General features: G+C 37.0%; 1 protein-coding gene and 1 long non-coding RNA gene across 2 annotated transcripts in view; one reads left to right on the top strand and one right to left on the bottom strand.

Moving 5' to 3' along the window:
- LOC306641860 overlaps positions 1–24,144 on the bottom strand; it is a 479,070-nt gene that overhangs the window by 227,965 nt on the left and 226,961 nt on the right. The gene's annotated exons all lie outside the window — the stretch shown is intronic.
- Positions 1–24,144, top strand: part of CENPF (centromere protein F) — a 58,415-nt gene that overhangs the window by 10,364 nt on the left and 23,907 nt on the right. The window contains exons 6-11 of the mRNA XM_079107723.1: positions 257–459; positions 6,324–6,449; positions 7,390–7,518; positions 12,609–12,731; positions 18,145–18,280; positions 20,491–23,891. Of these exons, the coding sequence (XP_078963849.1) occupies positions 257–459; positions 6,324–6,449; positions 7,390–7,518; positions 12,609–12,731; positions 18,145–18,280; positions 20,491–23,891 (4,118 nt within the window). The remainder of the gene's footprint in view (positions 1–256; positions 460–6,323; positions 6,450–7,389; positions 7,519–12,608; positions 12,732–18,144; positions 18,281–20,490; positions 23,892–24,144) is intronic.

The raw sequence follows: 24,144 nt of genomic DNA, 5'->3' as shown, positions 1-24,144 counted from the left end.
AAATAAAAATAAAATGGGTTGGGGATGTAGCTCAGTGATAGTGTGCCACTGGGTTCATTCCCTAGCACTGCAAAAAAAGAAAAGAAAAAGACAATAGACAGTAAGCACTGAAATTAAATACAATTAGTTTGTGTGTGTAATATAAATTATATTTATCTCATCAAAGATTTCAGAATAAAGTAAAATACATGATAAATTCTGAACATTTTGTAAGAAATATATATGAACTGGGGTGTGCTTTTGTTCATGGTTTCAGAGCTAAGAAGTAAGGTTAATGAGTTGGAACTACGTCTACAAGGACAAGAAAAAGAAATGAAAGGCCAAGTGAATAAATTTCTAGAGCTACAACTCCATCTGGAGAAAACAAAAATGGAATTAACTGAAAAAGAGAAAGTTTTGAACAGAAATAAGGATGAACTAGTGAGAACAACAGCCCAATATGACCAGGCAGCAACCAAGGTATGTGACTCTTCATGAATTACTAAAAATTTTTCCTCTTTTTATACAGTTCTTTGGAAAGAGTATTTTATAACATAAATGTTTGTAATGATCTTTTTTAGCATAAACTAGACAGTGTTGATGCAGTTGAGCTAGGAAGCTGTCTCAGAGTTGAACAGGTCTGGGGTCAATCATGGCCATACCTTCCCTAGTTGAATGACTTTGGGCAAATCACTGGTTTCTTTTATAAAGTCTCTGGGGGTGGTGAAAAATGAAGATAATATATGTGTAGCACTTGACACAGTACATGGCACATAGAATATGCACTTAAATGAATAGAAGTTTTAAAAAGTTTTCGAAGATTTCATTGATCTCTTCTTGTGATCTAGTGAATATACTCTTTGCCACTGAATCTTCTTAAGGCTCCAGTTAAAACCAACCTTCTTATTTCTTTCCTTTTTAAAAAATATTTTTAGTTGTAGATGGACACAATACCTTTATTTTGTTTATTTAGTTTTTTTTAATGTGGTGCTGGGTTTTGAACCCAGTGCCTCACACATGCTAGGCAAGGGCTCTACCACTGAGCCACAAGCTCAGCCCCAGCCTTCTTATTACTTTGAGGATTTATTTTTACTTTGGCCCAAATCTGCTTTACCAGTTTTCTCCTTTTTCTATTCATTCATTTGTTTACTCATTTAGTTAACAAATATTTATTGAGTGCCTACAATATATTAGGCACTGTTCTAGGCCTGGAAATAAAGTGAGAAGTATACAAATATCCTTGCCTTATGGAGCTTCATCTTTAATAGAGAGATGCAGAAAATAAAAAATAAATAAGTAAACATAGATGATATAGTATGTGGTAACAATTGTTATGGAGGAAAATGAATTACCTTCTAAGACTAACTGTGATGATTTGGAGTTTCCTGAACCTAATCTTCCTCTGGACCCATTATTTGCTTTTAAATTCCTATCTGGTCAGAGTACTCTGCTCTCCTGGTCTGACTCTTGATTCTTAATGTTTCTCATTCTTGCCAGATATTTTCTCTGGCATCCCCTTTTTGATCCTTTTATTGTTAGTATTTGTGTTTTAGCTCTGTGGTTTCCACACTTGGCTAATTGTTAGAATCACACAGAACCTTACAAAAATTAATCCTGTTAGATTATGCCTACAGTCCTCAGGAATTTACTTCTAATAAGCTCTATAGTTATTTCTGAGGCTCTAGTGAAAACATTGTTTTCCTATTTCACCTGTTTGCTTTCTTTGGGAAGGTCCATCCACCTTTTCTTTCTTTCTTCCTTTAATTAATTAAATTTTTTGTTTTGAAATAATTACAGATTTATGTTGCAGTTATATGAAATAACAAATTGTTAAGGTAGTAGATTATACTAAATTTCACGTATTTGAATGAGGTGTACATTTTGGGAATAAACCTCGCTTGGTTATGTTGTCTAATTCTTATGTATTTCTGAATTTTATTTGCTAATAACTTAAGACTTTTGCACATACATTCATGAGGGATCTTGGTTTGTTCTGTTCTTTTCCTTTTTTTTTTTTTCCTACCACCTTGGTCTGACATTTGTATCAAGGTAATACTAGTTTTATGAAGCAAATAAGAACGTCTTCTCTCCTCAGTCGAATACAATTGGTATATTTTCTTCTTTATGCATTTGATAGAATTTTCCAGTGAAATTACCTGGACCTGAAGATTTCTTTTGGGGAGTTTTAAGATGATAAGTACAATTTCTTTATCAGTTATAGAATTATTAAAATTACATATTTCATACAAGGAGAATTGGAATAGTTTGTGTATTTCTCTAAGTTGTCAAATTTATATACTTTTAATCTGCCTACATTGTTGTATTTGAGGTGAATTTCATGTAGCATGCATATAGTTGGTTCATGTTTTTTAATGCACCCTTCTACTGTCTGTCTCTCCCCCCACTCCCCATATTTTTTTACTGGTGCATTATAGTTACACATACTGATGGGATTTGTTGTTACATATTTGTACATGCACATGATACACAATATAACAATATAAGTTGGCCAGTATCACTCCCCAGCACTCCTGACTCCATCCCCTGGTTTCTTTCCTCTACTGATCTCCCTTTGATTTTCATGAGATCTGCCCCCATCTTCGTTTTCCTCTTCACTAGCTTCTGCATATGAGAGAAAACACAGGACTCTTAACTTTCCGAGTTTGACTTATTTTACTTAATGTAACGATCTCTAGTTCCTATCTGTCTTTTAATTGGTGTATTTAGATCATTTACATTTAATGTAATTGTTAATATGCCCTGACTTAAGTTTGCCTTTTTTTTGTTTGTTTCTGTTTTCATTGCTTTGGTTTTTTCCTTACTTTTTGGTGGGTTACTTAAACATTTTTTAGAATTCTACTTTGGCTTATTTATGATTTTTTGAGTGAATCACTTTGTAGAGCTTTTATAATGATTGTTTTAGATATTCCATTATATACACACAATTTATCACATTCTATTAATGACTTAGTTTTACCAGTTCTAATAAATTAGAGAACATTTATCTCCCTTTTCATGCTTTTATATTCTTCCCCATTTATAATATAATCTTAGTTTCTCTGGGTATATTTGGAACTACATTGTTGTAATTTTGGTATCAATTATTGAATATATTTTAAAGAGCTCAAGAACAGAAGGAAAGCTGTTTACATATGTTTATATTGTTCCTTACCTTTTTCTTTTTTCTCTTTTTTTAAATGTAACTTTATTTATTTTTTTATGTAGTGCTAAGGATGGAACCCAGTGTCTTACATGTGCTAGGCACGTGCCCTACCACTGAGCCACAACCCCAGTTCTGTTTTCTTTCTTTCTTTACAGATGCCTTCTAGGGATTCTTTCATCTTTTCCTCTCAGTTTAGAGAACTTCCTGTACCCATTCTTTTCGAGTAGGTGTGCCGGCCACGCATTCAGTTTCCCTTCATTTGAGGATGTACATATTTCATCTTCATTCCTAAAGGATATTTCTGCTGCATGTGGAATTCTAGGTTGTCAGAGGTACAGTGTTTTTTCTTGGGTCCCTCATCGGTCTGCTGCCTTCTCTCCACTCTTCCTTTGTCCGTTTTAAGGTCCAGAGTCTTTATTTGTTCTTGTTGGGAACAGTGTATTTATTTCATCTTTCTGGAGGTGGAAGTAGGTTCATTTTTCCACATTCTCCTAGTGCAGTGCTTTACACAGGGAGCTCTTGAGAAACATTGACTAGATGCATGAGCAGTGGAGCCTTAGTGGGACATGACCGCTCTTGATCTGTATATTTATTCTGTCGACACAGAGTTTGTAATAGGAATTTGGTCTTTCAAGTTAGAAGGAGTTGAATTTGAGCTCTGGCCCTGCCACATTCTAATTATGTTGCTTTTGGAACTGTTTAACTTCTGAACAGTCAACTAATCAATAAAGTGGTGTTAATGATGATAACTGGGCCACAGGTCAGTGTAAAGATTGAGAGAATTTTTGTAAAGGCTTTAGTTTCTGGCACTTGGTGAACATGTAATGACATTAGTTGTTATTATTATCAGAGCTTATTGTTGAGTTCTTATTCAATTAAGATAATTGAATTCCTGCTTGGCCAGGGCTTCCTGGAAGAATTACCTTTATCCTTTTACATATTACCTTGTTGGTTTTAGTGAGACAAAAATCACCAAATCTTTGCTCTAACATATTTGATGAAAATTTTTTCTTATCAGATCTTGAATTTAAAAATTTTTTGAGTAGACCAATGCTGAGAATACTATCTGACTTTCTCTTAGTATTCCTTCCAGATTCTAAACACTCGTTTGTTTAATGCTTTCAGGATTCTTTTTTCCAATCAGCTACAAATTCACCCAACTGAAAATGCAGTTTGCCTTCCTCCCTGTCTCTAAAATGGATTTGTCAAATGTTTTGCTAAAATCACATTATGCTACATTTATGCTGTTTTTCTGGCCTAGACATTAGAACTACTTATTAAATAAAATGAAGTTAATGTAATACTGTGTTCTTAGGAGAATGTTAGCTGTTTGTTTTTTTTCCAAGTGTTTGCAGACTTTGTTAACATGAGAAAGAATATTGGGGCTGGCTGAACACCTGGAGTTCAGCACTCATATTTCATAGATGAAAAACTCAGATCAGTATTAAAAAATATATATATATATTTATTGGAGAATATATATATTGGAGAACTCTTAAAGGAGGATACAGGGTCCCATGCTATGTATTTTCAAGAACTTGAACTCTGGACACTTATTTTAGAATATTATGTAGCATTTATGACACCTACTGGTCATTCACTTTTACATGGATTGTGCATTATTAATACAAAATGCCATTTAAAAAAGTTTAAATGAAATATACCTTGTAAAGAGTCTTTTTAAACCTACAATGTCTAGTAGGAGAGGATTGTTGATTCTGTAAGGAGGGAGAGGGTGGGGAGTAGAATCTGTTGCAGTTTGAGGGAATGCCAGTAGAGGGCACCAAGGGTTCATTCATCTACTTCGTAGTGCATGGGTTTTGTGTTTTTTTTTTTTTTTTTTTTTTTTCTTTTTCTCATGAGAATTGTCAGTCACCCAAAGTTTGGACCATCATCTATGTGGGCATTGATTTTTGTCTTGAGTTATTTACTATTACCTTCAGTGCTTACCACAGTGCATAATCTATAATAGTTTCTTAATAAATATTTTTTGAATTCATACCTTACTATTACAATCTCTGTAATACTCTTCCTTGGGCATGTAAAAACTCAAGGATTATATGAAAATAATGACAAAAGTGTCAATGTTCAGTGAAGTGGATTAATTTGAACCTGACTCAAAATTTTGCTGTTTAAATTTTATATTTTTAAAGTTCTGATATTTCCAAAATCATTTAGTCATTGTTGATCAACTTGGCACTTTTCAATCTTTGGTTACTTAATAATTGGTGTCTGACTGGTCTTCCAGCAAAGTATTACATAGTGTTTTCTTTTTCTCTAAATCCTGTTAAATTTCTAATATTTTTAGTAGCTTTAAATTAGACTATGAAGAATTTTAGAGAAATACATTAGTAGAGAGATTTGCCAGTTTGGGGCATATTTCTTTTGGAGTCGGAGTTCCTTCCCATCCATACAAAGTTTTCTTATTATTCCCTGGGTCCTTAGAGTGGTTTTGCAGGGTAATTTGAGGATTTGAGCACAAGGAGTTGGTATAGAGGAATGGATTTCAAGAATCAAGACTCTTGTCCCAATCTGCTTTTAGAAGAGCATCCTAAATTTTCATATAGTTCACATTTCAAATTTTATTTAATGGATAACTGGCTATTAAGAAGGCAGTAGAATATTCTTTGTTTTGCTTATAGCAGCTTGATTAGTACCTAGTTGTGATATTTTCAAGCTCTGTGAATCTCCAGTAATGTAAAGTAGCATAGTGGGAGCATTGTGGAAAGAAAGATTTTAATATTTAAAATTTCCCACAAGATCCATTATGCTTGAAAGAGACTATCAGGAAAGGGTAATGGGCACCCTCTAATTCCTGTCAGCAACACTACCTTTTAACCGCTCCTTCCCAGCAGCAGTGTGTTAGACGAATCATTAGACCTGTCTCGGTTTTTATAGCACAGACTATGAAGTTATTTATTTAAACTGGTTAATTCTTACATCCTTGCTAATATTTCCCAAATAAGATTTTATATGTGCTGAGATAAAAGTATAATGGTTTTTGTATTTGACTGATAGGTTCAAACTCAATATTTTATGAAATAAAAAGATCAAAATAATGGTAAATTTGAAAACAGATCTTGGGACTAAGTTTTTTTTTTTTTTTTTTTTTCCTAAAACAAAATATTTGCTTCTTTCCTTGAATAATCTTTCTTTTGTGTCAAACATTTTTATCTGTTAGTGTACTACACTGGAACAGAAGTTGAAAAAATTGACTGAGGATTTGAGTTGTCAGAGACAAAATGCAGAAAGTGCCAGGTGTTCTCTGGAACAGAAAATCAAGGAGAAAGAAAAGGAGCTTCAAGAGGTAAGGTAAATGGGTTCACGAAGAGTGTGTCTGAAAGGCTCTCCTGGATTCTGTGTTCTTGAGAAGTTTAATTACTTGGAAAGAGAAACAGTTTGTCATAATTCGGGAAACCAATAGAGGGGAAATGCTTTGTGGACAACGTATTCCCCCCGTGTTTCTGGGTTTGATTGGAGAGGGGGTATTAGTAGTCCAGAGTTTTCTTTTATCATGTTCTGCGATGAGCTTGAGATACTGAGAAGGAAAGAATTCTGTTGCTTTATTCAGACACTTTCTTTGCAGTGAAGGGAATTATATAAGATTCTCCAGTCTGTAAAGCCTGTGGGTTGGCAAATGAACTAGAAAGGTAGTTAATGCACAGGGAAAGGAGTTGGTGCAGTTAGGGCAGAAGGTGGGCTGGTAGGTATTGCTGGCAGCTTGGTCCTTTCAGGTGATTTAGCTTGAGAGTCTAGTCTTTCAGTAAGAGTGACTGGGAATGTTAGCTGGCATCCTGTGTTATCATAGTTAACTGGTAGCCTTTACTTTCTGTCCTTTTAAATTTAAGACCGTAAGTGGTATATTTTGGGTTTTGATTGTTTAACTCATTTTGAGTGTTCAATTTCTTGGCTGAGTTGTGATCTTTGCAGTTCAGATCTTCTCACCTGCCCTGATTCATCCAAATATAGATGTTTAATTGAAATTTGGGGAAGATGTGGAAGTGGGCTTGTTTCCAGGTGGTCAACTGTCCAACTCCTTTACCTTCCTTTCAGTGACCTGGATTTGATTGTGTGGTCTAGTTCTCAGACTGACTGAACTGGTCAGTCTGTGGATGATCTGCTTGTCTCCCGGTTGTCTCGTGCTCTTTCTATGTAGCGTTAACTGACAGGATGTTTGTGTCTCATCTTGGAAACTCCCTTGTTAACTAACCATCGTCAGTTTGATGTGTGTGTCCTTTGGTTTTTAGGAACTCTCCCGTCAGCATCGTTCTTTCCAGACCCTGGATCAAGAGTGCACTCAGATGAAAGCCAGGCTCACCCAGGAGTTACAGCAAGCCAAGAATACTCTCAACATTCTGCAGGCTGAACTGGATAAAGTAGGGTGCTAACTTATTTCTCTCTCTTGGTCCCCTCTTTTCCTTATGCAGTTTACTTCACCACCACAGTTGACGTTTTTAAAACCAGTATCTAAAAAGATAGAAGTTGTACATGTTAATGCATTACCATGTATGTTTGATACATGTGTACTTTGCATATTGTTTAAATCAGGGTAAACATACTCACATACTCATCTCATCATTTCTATATGGTAAAAACTTTGAAAATCCTTTTAATGTTTTGAAATGTATAGTACATTATTGTCATTGTAGTCACTCTACTGTGCAGTAGCACATCAGTACTTCTCACTTTGATCTACTATAACTTAGCATGCACTGATCAACCTTTTCCTTCCCCTACTCTTCCCAACTTCTAGTAACCATCTCTTTACTTTCAATTTATGAGAACAACTGTGTCAAATTCCATGTTGAGTGAAGATTCTCTTTTTTTTTTGTTGTTTTTTTAGTTGTTGATGGACCTTTGTTTAATTAATTTATTTTTATGTGGTGCTGAGGATCGAACCCAGTGTCCCACACATGGTAGGCAAGCATTCTACCACTGAGCCACAACCCCAGCCCAAGTGAGTGAAAATTCTTTGAAAGCAAAAATGTTCTCTCTTCACTTCCCTTACTCATTAAAGTGGAGACTGAATAGAACATTTCTGGCTTTTCATTTTCTCATCCTTAGAAAGTTGGGTATAGAGTTAGGATTTCAGATCTCAAGGTCAGTGGAGATTTCTGAGATTCTGCTGGTTCTGGGTCATGTGAACAGATGGGAGCTGTCCCAAGTAATTTATGCTTCCAGATAGTTAATGCACTGCAGAATAAAATCAATTTTCTTATTTAAGACTCACTCCAAATGTGATCTCACCTAGGTTTTTTGACTTTAAGTATCAGCTGTATGATAGTCACTATTATTTTATGTTCCCAGTTTGGAGATCGCCTCTGAACTGTAGGTTTGTAGTGTGTGCTTGATGTTCCACCTAGCAGTTGACAGGCATCTCACACTTAACATGTTAATAATAGAACTCAATTTTTTTTTAAACCTGCTCCTCTCTTCGTCTTCCCCATCCTAGTAAAGAGCAATTCCTTTCTCCATATTTCTCAGACATTTCAGACATTCAAGTCCATATCATCTTCAGTTCTTTTTCTATCACAGCTGAACCTATTCTGCTAAAACTGCTGACTTTACCTTTATTTGTTCTCTCCCCTCTCTCTCTTTCTCTCTCCCTCCTTCCCTCTCCCTCCTCTCTATCTCACACACATACACACACATACACGTTTGTGTGCATATCTGTGTTATGTGGATTTATTGTACATTTGTGTGTGAACAATATAATGGTATATTTAAACTTTTTTGTGTAAAAATACAAAATCTGCATAGAACAAATGTGTAACTCAATATATTAGTCTATGACATGCTCTGTTGTAATGGTTACCTATGTCAGGAGCTAGAATCTCTTCAGCCACTCCAGAAACCTTGCATGTGTTCTTATTTCTCTGCTAAGCATAAACCTGACTTTTTATGTCTTATCTTTATATTGCATATTGAATATGACTACTTTCTGCCCCATTTAGTGCTGTAGCCTGGCCTAGGTCACCATCCTCTCCCCTGGGTTATCTTAGGGGTCTCCTTGGTGCTCTCCCTGCTTCTACCATTGCCCCCTTACAGTCTGCTTCCAACCAGCAACCAGAGGGAGCCATCACGTGAGTTAGATCGGTTGCTCCTCCCCTCGAAATGCTGTAATCACTTCCTGTCTCTTTCTCAGATCAAAGCCAGGTCTTCCCCGACCTGCAGGACCCTAGTGGCTTCCCATTCCTTCACTTTCACACCTCCTCTCTTCCTACTCTACCCTCACTTGCTCTCTGCTAGCTGCTTGGCCTCCTTGCTGTTGGTGGGATACAACAGGCCCCTGCCAACCTCAGGCCTTGCTAGAGGCTCTTCCAGGTGGATCTGAGGGCATACTCCTTTACTTTTTTAAGCTTTCTGCTCAAGTGTCACCTTGATTGTCCCTCACTACTGCAAGTATACCTGACCTCAAGTACTTCATTTTCTTTAGGTTGCTTTATTTTTCTTCATCATGTGTAACATCTGATATACAATTTAGTTGTTTATTTTTATATTATCTTCCTTTAATCTGTGAATCTTTTTATTAGCATAGGGTTTTGTTTATTAACAAAATATGCTTGGTGCACTGCATGTAAGCACTAATTATGTGTGACCTTAAAATGGCAGTGCCTTTGTGGTGTGACTTGACCAGTATTGCCAGAGAGAGTGATCTATTTTGGAGTTTATCTTGGTATGTCAGAAACTTGGCTGTTGTCAGAGTTCCATTTATTTTTTAGTAATTGCTTATTTCCTCAAACTAAGGATTTACCTTTTAAGTACATTCTTTTATTTTAGGAAAAAACTTAAAACTCTTCAAGTTGTAACAGAGAAGGACATGGTGACTTCTTATAGAGGACACCAGGAATGGAGAATGCAGCTGAGATGGAAAGACCTAACATTTATTGACATCTGATGTATATGACAGACTACCTGAATTGCAGATAGATAATCTATCCATCCACCAACCAAAGTTTGATAGATAAAAAAGAAAAAAGATTCTATTCCTCCTTATGAAGACAAAATGCAATGAACAGTTTAATGAGTATTCTTCAATGTCTTTTAAAATAGGTTTACAAATGTGTAATTGGAATTTTTTGGTTTTGGTATAATTAAGAGGAATATTCTATTGGCATTGTCTGAGCCTTGCTTTTATTGGATGTTTTGTACTTTGCTTAATCTTTTCCCCACTGATGGATATTTAGGTTTTCAGCATTTTCTTATTCACTATAGCACTATTTGTAATATCTTTGAGCAGGTATCTGTGTATGAGGCAGGTTTCCGGATATGAAATCATTGACTTGAAGGGTATGTTTTCTAATGTTTGATAGATACTGATGCATTGCCATCTGAAAACTTTGCAGCAGTTCATTCTCCTCCAGGCATAGTTGAGGACCTGTTTCCTCCCATTCTGGCTAATAGGAGATAGTCTGATTCTTAACATTTTGCCAACTAAGATATAAAATATGTCATTGTTTTAATTCATACTTCCTTCATTACCAGTGAAGTCAGTTATTTCAAGACCATTTGTATTATTTGTCTGTAATTCTGTTTCTATTCATTATTCATTTTGCTTAATTCATTTATGTTTTTGTAAATTGAATCCTAAGTGTGTTTTATGGATTGTATTATGAACATAATTTTTATTTTTATTTTTTTGGTATCGGGGATTGAACTCAGGAGCACTCGGCCACTGAGGCACAACCCCAGCCCTATTTTGTATTTTATTTAGAGACAGGGTCTCACCGAGTTGCTTAGCACCTTGCTTTTGCTGAGACTGGCATTGAATTCATGATCCTACTACCTCAGCCTCGTGAGCAGCTGGGATTACAGACGTGTGCCACCACGCCCGGCATGGACATTTATTTTTTTATTCTGCTAAATATATTGAAAATATAGTCAGTCTTCCATCTCTGCAGATTCCATATCTGTGGACTTGAATATCAAAAATGGAAAATATTCTTTCTGTAGCATTGGTGTTTGAACTCAGTGGCACTTTACTACTGAGTCATACCCCAGTCCTTTTATTTTGCTGGTGCTGGGGATTGAACCCAGGGCCTTCTGCATGTGAGACAAGCACTCTACCAATTGAACTATATCTACAGGCCCTACCCCAACCATTTCTACTTTTAATTTTAAAAACTTCTCCCTAAGTTGTTGAGACCGGCCTTGAACTTGTGATCCTCCTGGCCCAAGTAGCTGAGATTATAGATGTACATCACCACACCTGGCTCAAAAATAGTCTTGAGAAAGTAAAATTCTAGAAAGTTTCAAACAGCAAAACTTGAATTTGTCTGTGCACTAAGTGCTATGCTGAATCCACATGAATGAAGTGAGGTGTAGACGTGCCCTGCTATGACTCCCCACATCACAGGTCCTGTCTCTGCAGCACTCCTTCTTTGAGGGTTGCTTGCGTTGCATCTGGTTTACACACTCTATACTTAGGCCTGCAATGTATACTGAACCCACACAGATTTTTGTCCTTGTCATCAATCCTTGAATAATATAGTTGAACAACTATTTACATACCATTTACATTGTATTAGTCACTGTAAGAAATTGAGAGGTGATTTAAAGTGTATGGGAGTGGAGGATGTGCGTTGGTTAGATATGCAAATACTACAGTGTTTTTTGTGAGGGACTTGTGCTTCTGAGATTTTTGGTACCCTTGCTAACATTGAAGGACAATGACTGTATGGTCTTCCAGTCCCTTCTGTCTTTACTTTTTTCTTGTTTTCTCTAAATTTATATCTTTCTTCTGTATGTTGCTCACCAGATGATGTTGGAAGCTCACATTGTGGTGTTTTAATTTAGGTATTTAGTTGTGACATGTATTGGGTCTCCATCAGAATAGATAACATCAATTCTTATACTCCATGAACTTTTTTATTATGAGAATAATGGGTATTTTTTAATTATAAAAATTACATATTAGAATGGTAAAATAGGCAAATAGTATTCTTCCAGAATTTTTCTATGTGTATTATTAGTACAGTTCTTCTTAAAAATACAAATAAAGGCATAGGACGTGTGTGTTGCTCCATCTTATTTTTTCAATTAATATAACTTGGTCATGTTTCATATCAGGACCTGTGGATCTACCTGATTTGTAACATTGGTTATATGTGACTCCAGGGAATAGCTATATCATTACGTACTTTGCCAAGTGATTTTTCTATTTGTTCTGATTAGTTATACATGACAGTAGAATGCATTTTGACTCTTCATACATAAATGGAGTATAACTTCCCATTCTTCTGGTTGTACATGATGTAGAATCACACAGTTGTGTAATCACATATGTACGCTGGGTAATAATGTCCAGTTCATTCTACTATCCTTCCTACCCACATGCCCCTTCCCCTCCCTTCACTCCCCTCTTCCTAATGCAGAGTACATTGAACTTTTTATTATTTAAGAATGAATGATCATTTACAAATAAAGAACATAAAAATAATGCTTTGCCTTTTCCTCCCCACTGTAGGTCACATCTGTAAAGCAACAGTTAGAAAAGAATTTGGAAGAGTTTAAGCAGAAGGTCAGCAGAATGGAGCAGGCTGTCCAGGCGAGTCATATCAAGGAGGATGAGCTGAGGAGAAGCAGCGAGGTAAGCAAGGACAGAGCTGAGTGTTTCTCAACTGCTGTGTGGGACGAGTTGTGAGGGGTACAAGAATTTCTACTTATTTGTTAGCAGTTTATCACAACTGTATATAGTTTTCCTTCTTATTTGCCAGAAGTAAGTATTACAACTGTTCTGTCATATACCTATGACATAGAATATGTGTGTTTCTCTTTTCATTACTTGTATGCATCTAGCAATTACAAGATAATGTGATTTGTATTGAGAACACAGACTCAGTTATTTTAAGGTCGTTTTGGACCACCTGGGAGGTAGATGGATGAAAGAAAAGAAAGCAATGAATTTTCTGAATGGAAAGAAACAGAACTGTTAATGTAAGGAATTATTTAAATCCCTTTACTAAGAGTTGACTTTTGAGTTACCTAATATTAAAAACCTATAGAAAGTCATAGCTTTAAATGAGGAAGAAAAGTAATGACAAACAGCATATAGATTTAAAATTCTTCTAAAAAAAATCGAGAAGTTGGAAGTGTAGTGCAATGGTCAAGCCCTTTCCTAGCATGTGTGAGGCCTTGGGTTTGATCCCCAGCACCACCAAAAAATAAAAATAAAAAAAAATCACATAGTTGTCAATTATATTACTTTGGCTTCAAAAGTGAACACCAGTAGTCTTGATGTTCAGCATGTGCAAACAGTGGTAGATGCTGTCTTTGGAGATTTCTGTTTATCCTACCAAATGGTGGATAAGGTTCTCTAGGTGGTGTGGCTGCGAGGAGCACCCCATTGTTTCTACTGATAGAATTTTGTCCATACATAAACAGTTTCTCTCTGAATTTATTTAGTGTCCTAGAGTTTATTTAAAGGGTTCAATTAGGAGCCATTTAGGAATAGGCAATAGACTGAAACGATTTGAATAGAATCATAAGGCAGCATTGTAACTTTGGAAGAAACAACAAAAGTTCAGTGGAGGCTCCTTCCCCCTCAGATATACAGCAAAGAATGTTTTCTCACTTATTTAAATGTTCTGCAATCACTTTTTAGAGTATAATAAAGAAAAAAATTTCTCTACAAAGGACAGTTTCTTATGCAGGTGATGAAAGTCTAAATGCACTTTCCTCCAGCACTTTGTAGAGTGTGTCACAGTTGTGAAATCAGAATATCTGTCCTGGTGAAGAGTTGGTTTTCAAGCAGGTAGCCGTGGATGGCGGAGTGCTGCTGGAAAGGTGGGGCCTCCCCCCACAATCTGAGTGAAAGGAGCTTCACATCCGGTGATAGTTTTATCCTTGAATGTGTTCAAATGGAAGTGTTTGTTGCAACAAAACAAATGTTTGCCTTTTGGCCAGTGGGGACCAACCAACAGATGCTTCTGCTAACATTTCCACAGGCAGACTGGCATCAAACTCTTCCCTCTGTGAGCTTCTCTTTCAGCCAGAAACTCTCCTGCGACTCCCCTGGCTTCCTGGTGGAAACATTTTGTAAAAGCAATCATATGGTTAAGAGAGTCCAAACACTTTTGAAGTGGCATGCTAGGCTGTGTCGTAGTACTGGGCTGGACGTCGTCTTGCAGGTGTTTCTGAAGACTTGTACATCTCAGCAAGGACTGGCTGGTCTGCTGTGGAGCTCTCTCCAGTGAACTCTAGCCTGTCCTCAGTTACATGCATATCATGTTTCACTTATATTTCACTGATTTCAGTCACGTAGGGGTAGTCAGTCATGTGTGGAAAGTACCTAGCACAGGGCCTTGGAATGAATTTGGTGTCATCTTAATTTATGTATATGTTTGCGTGTGTGTCTTCTGTCAAGAGTAACATCAAGAATTGACACGAGTCAGCTGGCACTTTGAATTGGGATTGGGATCAGATAGGTGACTTACCAGTAAGAGGGATGGTATGATGCTGGTTGAAGTAGAGCAGTACATACCTGCAGTCCCAGTGACTAGCGAGGCTGAGGCAGGAGAATTGTACGTTTGAGGCTAACCTGTCTATTTAGCGAGCCCCTGTCTCAAAATAAAGTCAATAAAAAAGACTGGGGATATAGTGCAGTAGTAGAGTATCCATGGGTTCTGTCCTCAGTTCTGCAAAGAAAAAAAAAAGTGGTGATAGATTTGGGGGTATAAATGGTGGTGTCTTTAGAGAGAGCGAGATCTGAATTTGCATTGGTTTTCTGCTGCTTACCTGCTCTGTAACCTTGAGATGGTGACTTACCCTTTCTGAGGGACATATAATACCTTTCTGTTTATGAGTCTACATTCATGATTAAATTAAATATTGTACATAAAATGCTTAGTGAATTATTGCAACCCACCTGCTTATTGCTTTGGTCTTCACATCTGTTAGGACCTTTTGATATCAGCATTGTTTGCTGTCACCTACAGGCACAGAAAATCATGACCAAGGGACAGTGCATTTGAGATTTTTCATATTTAAAAATTTACCTATTCCATTATACTACCACTTTGGGTGTCTTTCCATATCTAATTATAAGTAAGTACAAACAAGTTTAGCATGCTTATAGCTTTTGGAAGCTGAAATAATGTGACAGTTGTACTGAAATTTTCCTTGTTCGTGTTTAGTAAACTAATATGCTGCTCACAATGAGAAATTATCAGTGCTGGAAACGTGATTTAATGGCCCAATCAAGGGTAAAGTTAACATTTAGTATCAAAGTGAATGGAGGGCTTAGATAGGCTGCTCATCCGGAATCCAGTGCCAGCCCTCATCACGTTGGGGTTTGGCAATAAAATCCCATCATTTGACAGGCAAGATGAGGGAACACTTGCTTAGGGACCTTTCCAAACATAGGGATCTGTATTACACTAGGTCCTCTAAGGAGCTCGGTCTGGCAGGCAAGAACGATGAGGTAGAAGGCGAAAAGCGCATCTTCTGCTTTCATCCCATAGTCACATTGAGACTTCAATGCAGCAGGGGACGTATTAAGTTATATTCAGGGATGGGATCATGAAACGCTGCACACTAGCTGAAATTTGTTTTGTCTGGCCCCGGGAAGTGATGCTTCCCTTGCTGCTCCTAAACTGAAGTTGATCTGGGTGGAATTGCTTGCTAAGTAAGCTCTAATGCTGGCTTCTGCTTATAGGGATTTTTGTTGTGTTTTTCTCGAGTAGTGCCCAGTTTTGCAAATCATGTGAGGATGCACAAGGTGCCTATGAGAATATATCCTCGTACGCTTAGCTCATTGTTGATAATGAGCTACCTAATCAAGTCTTAAGTGGCTGTAGTCTCACAGAAAACTAATTGCTGATGAATGACAGCCTGCACATCCATTTTCAGATGTTTGTTTTCTAAATTCTGGCCTTTTAAAATTCTTGGGTTGGTCATAGCTGTGGCATTATAAGCCTGCTGGGTCCCAGGGTTGGCTGCACATTTCTTTGTTAGACACAAATATTTACGAAGCTAATGCCAGAATAGAGAAAGACACTCTGAATCTTTCCATTGAGCTTACTATTCATTTAAACATCTCTCGTTATGGACAGAGAAGAATAGAGACTTAATGATGCAGAAACATAAGTTCCACCCTGCCTTGCTGGTCCCCTCCCTTCCTTTTCTCTTTATCTTACCTTCCTTCCTGTTGGGATGTCTTCTCATCTTTGTCAACCCCCCAAATGTAGGTGTTATTTGATTTGATCAATATTTTAGGGTAAGGATATTTTCTAGGCTCTAAAATAAAAAATGCTAAGTCAACCCATGTAGTTATGTTCTAGTTACCCTTAATGTTGACCTTATTCACCATTGATCATGATCTTGCAAATTAAACTTTGGAAAGAAACAACAATAATAATACTCCATTACACTTGTCAGAGTGCTTTCAGGAGTTCTATCTCTCACATCTGTGATCTTATTGACTGGGAGATTTTCTTGAGCCTGAAGAAGACAAAAGTGGTTACATTTTCTATGGTTTAATGATGCTAACAAATCAATAACATTGTTTCACCTTCATGATCTTTGCAAAATGTAACATGGACTGGTGTAAATTAGCCTCTGTCTAGAGTTCACTAGAGCTGCCCTTTAGTTCTGATTGATATCTTAATTTGACAGAGTGTCAGTTTTGCGATGGAAGGAAGGCGGGATTGGGACATGGGAGACAGGAGTATAATACCCACAACAGGTTCTGTCTCATTTTAATGATGAAATGAATGTATATACATGAACAGAGCAGCTGCCAGCAAGTTTTCAAGTGCTTTCTACTAGCCAGATTCTCCCTCTTCTTGAATTTGGCTTTGCTGCATCAGTACCCATCTGCTGGTAGTAACCAGACTGATAATTGAAGGCAGTCTTCCAACACAGCATTGCCAGGGCCATCTGTTTTCAAACGGTACAGTAGGATTTTGGAGGATGGGTCTTAATTGTTTCTTTAAGATTCAGAAATTTCCCCCTGCTTCTCAGAGGGGTGGTTTTGAAAGGCAATTTTTAAAAACATTAGCCTTAAGAGTTTTCCTCACTCAAAAGATGTGAGGCACTTGTCAGTTTATAATGATAATCTGCCAATCCCCTGTGGTCCAGAGTGTACTGCATAATATAGGTTGAGATACTTATACTATACTATGATAAGTTTCAAGTATGAACAGATTATTTGTAATGTTTATTATGAGTCCTATGTGGTTAAGAAGCAATCGTGTTTTTATTTGGCATGTAAATATTGCTTAGTTTTTAAGATTAAGATGAGAGGTCTTTTGAGATAATGAATTGGAACTGCATATATATGCATCTATGCTTCCTTATTGCACACAGATGCATGGGTACTTATTTAATCAAGCACCCAATGAACCTGTTTTCATTGTAAGAGCTCAGATTCCCCTATCCAGAATTAATTATTCTTCTACTCCCCAGCCTTTGATTTTGCATCCACACTCAATGTCTCTTTGGTATTTGACATGTTCTGGTGTGTATTCAATGATTATTATTATTATTTATATTTGCTCTTTTCATAATGTATATATCCCAACATCTTGAACATTATTCATTTTTTTTGATGGAAACATTTCTTGAAGGTAATTTTACCCAAAAAGATATTCCCCAACAATGAACTTTCAGATGATTTTATAATGAAAAGTAAAAATTTGTCATGTGAATAATTTGTTTTATTAATGTATCATCTCTTTGCAAAGATATATTTGATAGGAACTTGGAACATTTGTCTTCAAGGATCTTGTAAATAGACTTTTCCATATGAGCTAACTCTTTAGCAGGCATAAGCACAACAAGAAAGACTAAGAGATACATTATTTGAAGGAAAAAGCTTATCATCTGCTTTGGCTTTTATTTCGATTGATGACATTATTTGATTCAAGGAGAGTGGTCTACCTTCATTAGGTACTTGAAGGGAAAGGTATACAGACAGTTCTGTTAAGGACCCTTATTAAGCCAAAAGTCATGACTTGCTTGAGCATTTGTTTTGATTATATTCAACTAAATGTGTATTTTAGGAAATGAAAAAGGAAAATGACCTCCTTAAGAGTCAGTCTGAGCAAAGGGCCAGAGAAGTCTGCCACCTGGAGGAAGAACTCAGGAAAGTTAAAATGAGTTTAAATCAGAGCCAGAATTTTGCAGAAGAATTGAGAGGTGAGTAAACTTAGTACTTTAGTTGGTTCTTTAAGTTATTACCCCTGTAATGAAGAATGAATGACATTAACACATTAGAGAAACTTTGAATTTTACCATATATTCATCCCAAAACATACTGTAGTTATTATGGAGAAAGTGTTCTCTCTTCCACTTTTAGTTTCCAGAGAGATAGTTGGAACTTTTTAAAATGAACATGTCAAGTCCTTGAGTGCATTGTTTTTACACTTTGAATCCAGAGGTAAATATTTCCCACATGAAGCTTAGTTGTCAGTGCTGTCTCTCTCCCCAGTGTTGTTCTTTGTGTCCAAAGTGCTTTTGTTCATTGCCTCCATTTCCCTTGGAATTGGGGGGGAAAAAAAAGTATGTTAAGTGTATGTTTTCCAAACCTACAGCAACCATTGCATTTTGATAACTTACTTGACTGAATGATTTTATTTCCTGACTTTAAAGCTGATGAATTTATGCTATACACACATCAAATGAATCTATCATTTGTTTCACTTTTATCTGTGCTATGTGTCTTTTACTTACATATATTTATTTTCTCTTCTGGGGTGTTTGCATGTCTGAGTTTTCTTTTAAATTAAATCTGACCCATGAATGGGTGTCACATTTCCCTATGACCGTTTTCTTTGTTTTGTTTGTTTGTTTATTTATGCAAAGGGGTCTTCCTGTGTTGCTCAGGCTGGTCTCAAACTCCTGGGCTCAAGTAATTCTCCTGTTTCAGCCTTCTAAGGAACTGGGACTAAGTCTACACAAAATGACTTTCCATTTCCAAGAGGCCAAAAAGTCAGTCTTTAACTTTCCTGAAGGAAAATTGTAACTGTATAATAGTTAGGACACTCACCAGTGTCATTGTTTGAAGGCCTCCCACGCAAATCAGATTGAAATTTTTGAATCACTGTTCCTCAAGCCATCAATGCCTAGCAGATAGATTTGAGACTGGCAGGTTAGAAATGTGTATAGTGTTAATTCAGCTTCTGAGAGTGTAATACATGCTACCTCTGTCATCTACTGTTGAGTTCTCAAATTTTCTCCTCCTTCAACATACTTGAGGAATATGAAGTCTTCTCATCACTATTCTATGAAAACATTGTGTTTATTCCCAACTAGGAGGGGCTGTGGGTAGAGGTGAGGTATTGGGCAGAAAACACGATAATAAAAGCTTCCAGACAATTCTCATATCCTCTTGTCATCTTTACTGTGAGAAACTGAACTATGGGTAATATTATTCTCTAAGTTTACTCACATGTAGGCCTTGAGAGTTAACTATATGTAGCATGATGAACTTTTAGCTAAAATGGTGTTATGAGTAGTTGTTTTTCAGAGATATCAGAATTACCTTAAAGTGAATTGGGATATTTCAATTTTAGTGCTGTTTTCTTAGTTTTCTGTCTTTGACTAAATACTTCAAAGTGTGGAAAAAGTATAGACCTACACAAAGAAAAAGAGGTACAGATGTGCTTAGGAAAATATTCCCTTGGTATTTTATGTAGCATTTTTATTAAGCTGCTTAAAAGAAGACTTAGTGTGTTACTATCTTTAAAATAAGCCCTTTCCTCACTGTCTTTATATAAACTTCAGTAATTATTAGGTGATCTGCTTTCCAAGAAGATAATATAGCAATAATGCAGATTTTTACAGGGATTGAGAAGTTATTTGTTGTCCATTTGTGGTTTATTTATTTATTCTTTAAGAAATTAGATTGTGTGTGTGTCGGTACTGGGGATTGAACTCAGGGCCTTACATATGCTAGGCATGTACTCTGCCACTGAGCTACATCCCTAGCCCTTTCTATGTTATTTTGAGACAGGTTCTCCCTAAGTTGCCCAAGCTGGCCCCTAAATTACAATCCTCATGTCTCAGAGTCCCTGGGATTTTAGGTGTGCACCACTAGCACCACTACACATGACTAGAATTTTTTTTTTTTTTTCGTACTGGGGATGAACCTGGGGCCACATAATCACTGAGCCACCTCCCCGGCACCCTCCCCATCCGCTTTTTTAAAAAAATTTGAGTCAGGGTCTTGCAAAGTTGTAAAATTTAGGACCTTGATGAACTGCTGAGGCTGACTTTGAACTTGTGATCCTCCTACCTCAGCTTCCTGAGCCCCTGGAATTATGGGAGTGTGCCACCTTGCCTGGCTAGAATTCTTATAGAATAGATATTTATAAAAACAGTAACAATTTTTTTTTTTTTTAAACTAGCTAAGAATACCTCTCAGGAAGCCATGTTAAGAGATCTTCAAGACAAAATTAATCAGCAGGAAAACTCCTTGACCTTAGAGAAACTGAAACTTGCCTTGGCCGATCTGGAAAAACAACGGGATTGTTCTCAAGACCTTCTGAAGAAGAGGGAACATCACATTGAACAACTGAATGATAAATTAAACAAGAAAGAGAAAGAGTCCAAGGCTTTATTGAGCGCTTTGGAGTTAAAAAAGAAAGAATATGAAGAATTGAAAGAAGAGAAAACTCAGTTTTCTCATTGGAAAAGTGAAAATGAAAGACTATTAAATCAGTTGGAATCAGAAAAGGAAAGTTTGCAGAGTAAAATCAATCACTTGGAAACCTGCCTTAAGACGCAGCAAATAAAAAGTCACGAATACAATGAGAGAGTAAGAACCCTGGAAATGGAAAGAGAAAACCTAAATGTTGAGATCAGAAACCTTCACAATGTGATAGATAGCAAGACCGTGGAGGTAGAGACACAGAAACAAGCTTATGTAGAACTACAGCAGAAAGCCGAGATCTCGGATCAGAAGCATAAGAAGGAAATAGAAAATATGTGTCTGAAAACTTCTCAGCTTGTCGGGCAAGTTGGCGATCTCGAACACAAGCTTCAGTTGCTGTCGAATGAAATAACAGACAAAGATCAGCATTACCAAGACTTGCATGCTGAATACGAGAGCCTCAGGGCTCTGCTCAGATCCAAAGATTCTTCTCTGGTGACAAATGAGGATCATCAGAGAAGTTGTTTGACTTTTGAACAGCAGCCTGCAATGAATAATTCCTTTGCAAATCTAACAGGAGAACAAGGAACCATGCTTTCAGAAAGGAGCGAATGCCACTTAGGTGCAGACCAAACTCCAAAGCATTCAGCTGTCTTACAAAACAGAGTTGTTTCACTTGAATTTTCCTTAGAGTCTCAAAAGCAGATGAACTCAGATCTGCAGAAGCAGTGTGAAGAGTTGGTGCAAGTCAAAGGAGAAATAGAAGAAAATCTTATGAAGGCAGAACAGATGCATCAAAGCTTCGTGGCTGAAACGAGTCATCGCATAAGTAAGTTACAGGAAGACACTGTTGTTCATCAGAATGTGGTTACTGAAACTTTAGTTGCCCTTGAAAACAAGGAAAAAGAGTTGCAACTTTTGAAAGAAAAACTAGAAGCTGAGCAAGCAGAGATTCAAGAACTAAAAAAGAGCAACCATCTACTTGAAGTCTCTCTAAAGGAGCTACAACTTTTATCTGAAACCCTGAGCACAGAGAAAAAGGAAATGAGTTCTATCATTTCTTTAAGCAAAAAAGAAATTGAATCACTGACCCAGGAAAATGGGGCTCTCAAAGAAATTAATGAAACCTTAAGTCAAGAGAAAACGAACCTACTCCAAAAAAATGAGAGTTTTTCCAACTGTACAGAGGAAAGAGAGAAAAGCATTTCAGAGTTATCTGAGCAGTACAAGCAAGAAAGCCTTCTTTTACAACAGAGATGTGAAGAAGCTGGAAGTGCATTGGAGGATCTTAGTGAAAAATACAAAGCAGTGCAGGAAAAGAACTCTGAATTAGAATGCTTGCTAAAGGAACAAACTGGCATTTGTGAAAACAGAAAAACTGAATTGGAACAGCTAAAGGAAGCATTTGCAAAGGAACATCAAGAATTTGTAACAAAATTAGCTTTTGCTGAAGAAACAAACCAGAAACTAATGCTAGAGTTGGGGATAGTGCAACAAACTCTGAGAACTGAGATTACAGACATCCAAAGCAATTCTCAGAGTGAGGCTGATGGTTTAAAGCAAGAAATCATGACTCTAAAGGAAGAACAAAATAAGTTGCAAAAGGAAGTTAAAGACTTATTACAAGAGAATGAGCAACTGATGAAGCTAACAAAGACCGAACCTGAACAGCAGCATCCAAAACTGGAACCAATTAGGGACTCTGTGAAAGAAACAGAGAATGAGGTAAATAAATGTAATTTCCAACTTCAGATGGATCTTGAAGTTAAAGACATTTCTCCAGACAGTTGTAGTACACAGTTTGTACAATTAGACGCTTTGGTGAAAAATATGGAATTAAAGCTTCAACAAAGTGAGGAGGAGAAAAAGTGCCTGCAGCAGGAATTACAGACAATTAGAGGACAATTAGGAACTGGAAATTTGCAAGATAATCAGTCACAGGAAATTAGTGGCCTTAAAGGCTGTGAGGTAGATGCAGAAGAAAAGTACATTTCAGTGCTTCATGAGTTGTCAACAAGTCAAAATGACAATGCACAGCTTCAGTGCTCTCTGCAGACAGCAATGAACAAACTGAGTGAGCTAGAGAAAATGTGTGAACTACTGCAGGTTGAAAAACTGGAACTGGTGTCTGAACTGAATGATTCGAGATCAGAGTGTATCACAACGACCAGTAAAATGGCAGAAGAAGTAGACAAACTTGTAAATGAAGTTAAAATATTAAATGATGATAATGGTCTTCTCCAAGGTGAGTTAGTCAAAGAAATGCCAGATGGTGAATTTGGTGGGCAACAAAATGAGCCGACACCAGTGTCCTTGAATCCTTTGGAAGACAGTAATTCCTATGAGCGCTTGACCTTGTCAAACAAAGAAGTTCAAATGCATTTTGCAGAATTACAGGAGAAATTTGCATCTTTACAAAGTGAACACAAAATTTTACATGATCAGCACTCTCAGATGAGCTCTAAGATGTCAGAGCTCCGGTCCTATGTTGACACGTTGAAGGCTGAAAATTCAGCCTTGTCAATGAATCTGAGAAACCTGCAAGGTGACTTGGTAAAGGAGGTGAAGCCAGAACCTGAGGAGGGGTGTATTCTGTCACTGCCCTTCTCTTGTGTGCCTGATAGTCCTTGCCTGACAAGTTTTGGAGAGTCCTCTTTTTACAAAGATGTTTTAGAACAGACAGGAGACCTTTCTCTTTTGAGTAGTTTAGAAGGGAGCACTTCAGCAAACCTGTCTAATGTAGATGAAGTATCTTGTAGCCGTCTGGAGGAAAATCTGATCAAGAAAGAAATCCCGAATGCCCCCGTGAAGAGTGTGGAAGAACTTGAGACCCTCTGTCAGGTGTACTTGGAGTCCCTCAAGAATCTGGAAGAGAAAATCGAAAGTGAAGGGATTATGAAAAATAAGGAAATTCAAGAGCTTGAGCAGTTATTAAGTTCTGAAAGGAAAGAGCTTGACTGTCTTAGGAAGCAGTATTTCTCAGAAAATGAACAGTGGCAACAGAAGCTGACAAGCGTGACTTTGGAGATGGAGTCCAAGTTGGCAGCAGAAAAGAAGCAGACGGAACACCTGTCACGCGAGCTCGAAGTAGCACGACTCCAGCTGCAAGGGCTGGACCTAAGTTCTCGGTCTCTGCTTGGCTCTGATGTAGAAGATGTAAGTACCTGGAATTTCATGCTGTTTTATTGGCGTGACTGGTAGGCACTCAACAAATGCTGAGTTGAAATTGACGTGAATTCTAAATTTGTGTATAAATATATGGTTCAAGGAAATATAAAATATAACCCAAATTTTCTAAAACCAACCATAATGTTAGGAAAATGAATAAATCTTATTTGAGGAATACATTTTTATAATGAGTGAATTTAAACTGCTACTATTTCAGCTACTATTTTTTAAAATATATATA

Source organism: Sciurus vulgaris, assembly GCF_902686455.1.
Source record: "Sciurus vulgaris genome assembly, chromosome: 12".
In the NCBI taxonomy this organism is placed as follows: domain Eukaryota; kingdom Metazoa; phylum Chordata; class Mammalia; order Rodentia; family Sciuridae; genus Sciurus; species Sciurus vulgaris.
Note: the sequence above shows the minus strand (reverse complement) of the source record. Positions and strands in the feature narration are given on the sequence as shown.